Here is a 1,597-nt window from a genome sequence, read left to right on the forward strand (position 1 = left end):
TACACATATCAAAAGAGCTACTAATAATTTCATGCTTTTATAATACTTTAAGTAGGCATATTTATAAAATCACCAACCAATCTTTCAGGCTCTGTTTATGCATTATATATATTCTAAAAACAAGGCTGCTTGACAATGAGAAAGTAAGAAAAAAAAGAGATGAAAACATTTGAAAATACATGGCATATTTTATAAATATTTCTAGTTAAAGTATCATAAAAGCATGACACTACTAGTAGCTCTTTCGATATGTGTAATAAACTGATATTTATCTCTCACAAGATGGGAGTTCTTTTTTCTTTGATTCTACCTATATTGGATCTATAAACTATATATATGAGAATGCCACACAAAGGCAATTAAAAATATATAACCATGCAAAATAATGAAGAAAAAAAAACAGATGAGGTTACTGATGGAAATGTCAATCTACTTTAGTAATAAAGTCTGAAACTGTTTTAGAAAATTGGCAATAAATTACCCCTTAAACTTCCTTTGGAACCTCGTCGTCTATTGCTGCTATTGCCACTGGTACTACTAATACCTGTACATGCCATCTTGTACAAAGAGTCCATATGTTCTTCAATATGAAAAACAGACAGAAGAATATCTTGCAAAGATTGCAAATAGTGTTTGGAAATAACAATTGATGCTTTCCGACTAGAACGCCTTGCTCCTGAGTTAAGTAGGCCCTGCTCTGCAGGACTAGCATAGCCTTTTAAAAGAGGTTTCTTGTGGTTGCCATCATAAAGAAATTCACTTGATGACTGTGCAGAGTTGCGATGCATTATGTCTTTGAGATCATCGTATATTTCTTCAATGAGAGCTGACATCTCATCAGCATATTTATCAAGATAGAGATCATGTATAGCCTTGAAAGTGCTTGATACTTTCTTGAACATTCCTGTGGAGAGGATGGCAAAGTCCTCGTCAATCATACCATTGATGAGAGCTGCCAGAATTCCACAGTTCTTTGTGATTGCTGCCACATCGAGTTTCTCATCAGAAGACTGTGGTAGAAGACTATTGAAGTAACCCTCCAGCTGTTGAACTCTCAGCATCTACAGAATAAACAGAAAACCATAATAGCAATTGAGAAGAAAATAATATCAATAACAAAAAGAAAAGAAAAAACAGATCAATTTGAACAATCCTTACCAGTTTGAATATCTGGTAATGTCCAGGTTTGAGTTCCCATGTCCTGATGCTGGGAATTCATCACCTGCAGATGGGGAAGAGTTAGGGGTAATGTATAACATGTAGCAAGCATGCATTAAGGATTAAGACGAATGGTTGATCCAATCTATGTGGTTTGAATTCATTGTTGAACTATAGAGACGATATTCATATAAATCACCATCATTTTAATGTCCACTTTGCCATATTCACATAGATTGGACAGAATTTCTTGAGGCAGCTTCTTCTCTAGCCAGATGCCATTCCAGTCATTAAACCTCACCAGTTTCCAAGCAAGGTAATATTTCCCCATGGCCAAGCATGTTTTCATGGCAGACTGTAAATGAACAACATCACTTGTACCATGGTGATGTTTGTTTACATTATATGGTGTCAAGACAGATATATATATATATATATA

General features: G+C 34.8%; 1 protein-coding gene across 8 annotated transcripts in view; it reads right to left on the bottom strand.

The window, feature by feature from the left end:
• LOC106878206 (uncharacterized protein KIAA0825) overlaps nt 1-1,597 on the bottom strand; it is a 176,526-nt gene that overhangs the window by 56,178 nt on the left and 118,751 nt on the right. For 7 of the 8 annotated variants that reach the window (XM_052970496.1, XM_052970494.1, XM_052970492.1 and 4 more), the window contains one exon: nt 482-1,061. In XM_052970496.1, the coding sequence (XP_052826456.1) occupies nt 482-1,061 (580 nt within the window). Of the gene's footprint in view, nt 1-481; nt 1,062-1,158; nt 1,223-1,597 lie in introns of all 8 variants that reach the window. The other variant, XM_052970500.1, reaches the window with a different exon arrangement.

The sequence above is a fragment of the Octopus bimaculoides genome, chromosome 9 (genome assembly GCF_001194135.2).
Source record: "Octopus bimaculoides isolate UCB-OBI-ISO-001 chromosome 9, ASM119413v2, whole genome shotgun sequence".
Taxonomy (NCBI): domain Eukaryota; kingdom Metazoa; phylum Mollusca; class Cephalopoda; order Octopoda; family Octopodidae; genus Octopus; species Octopus bimaculoides.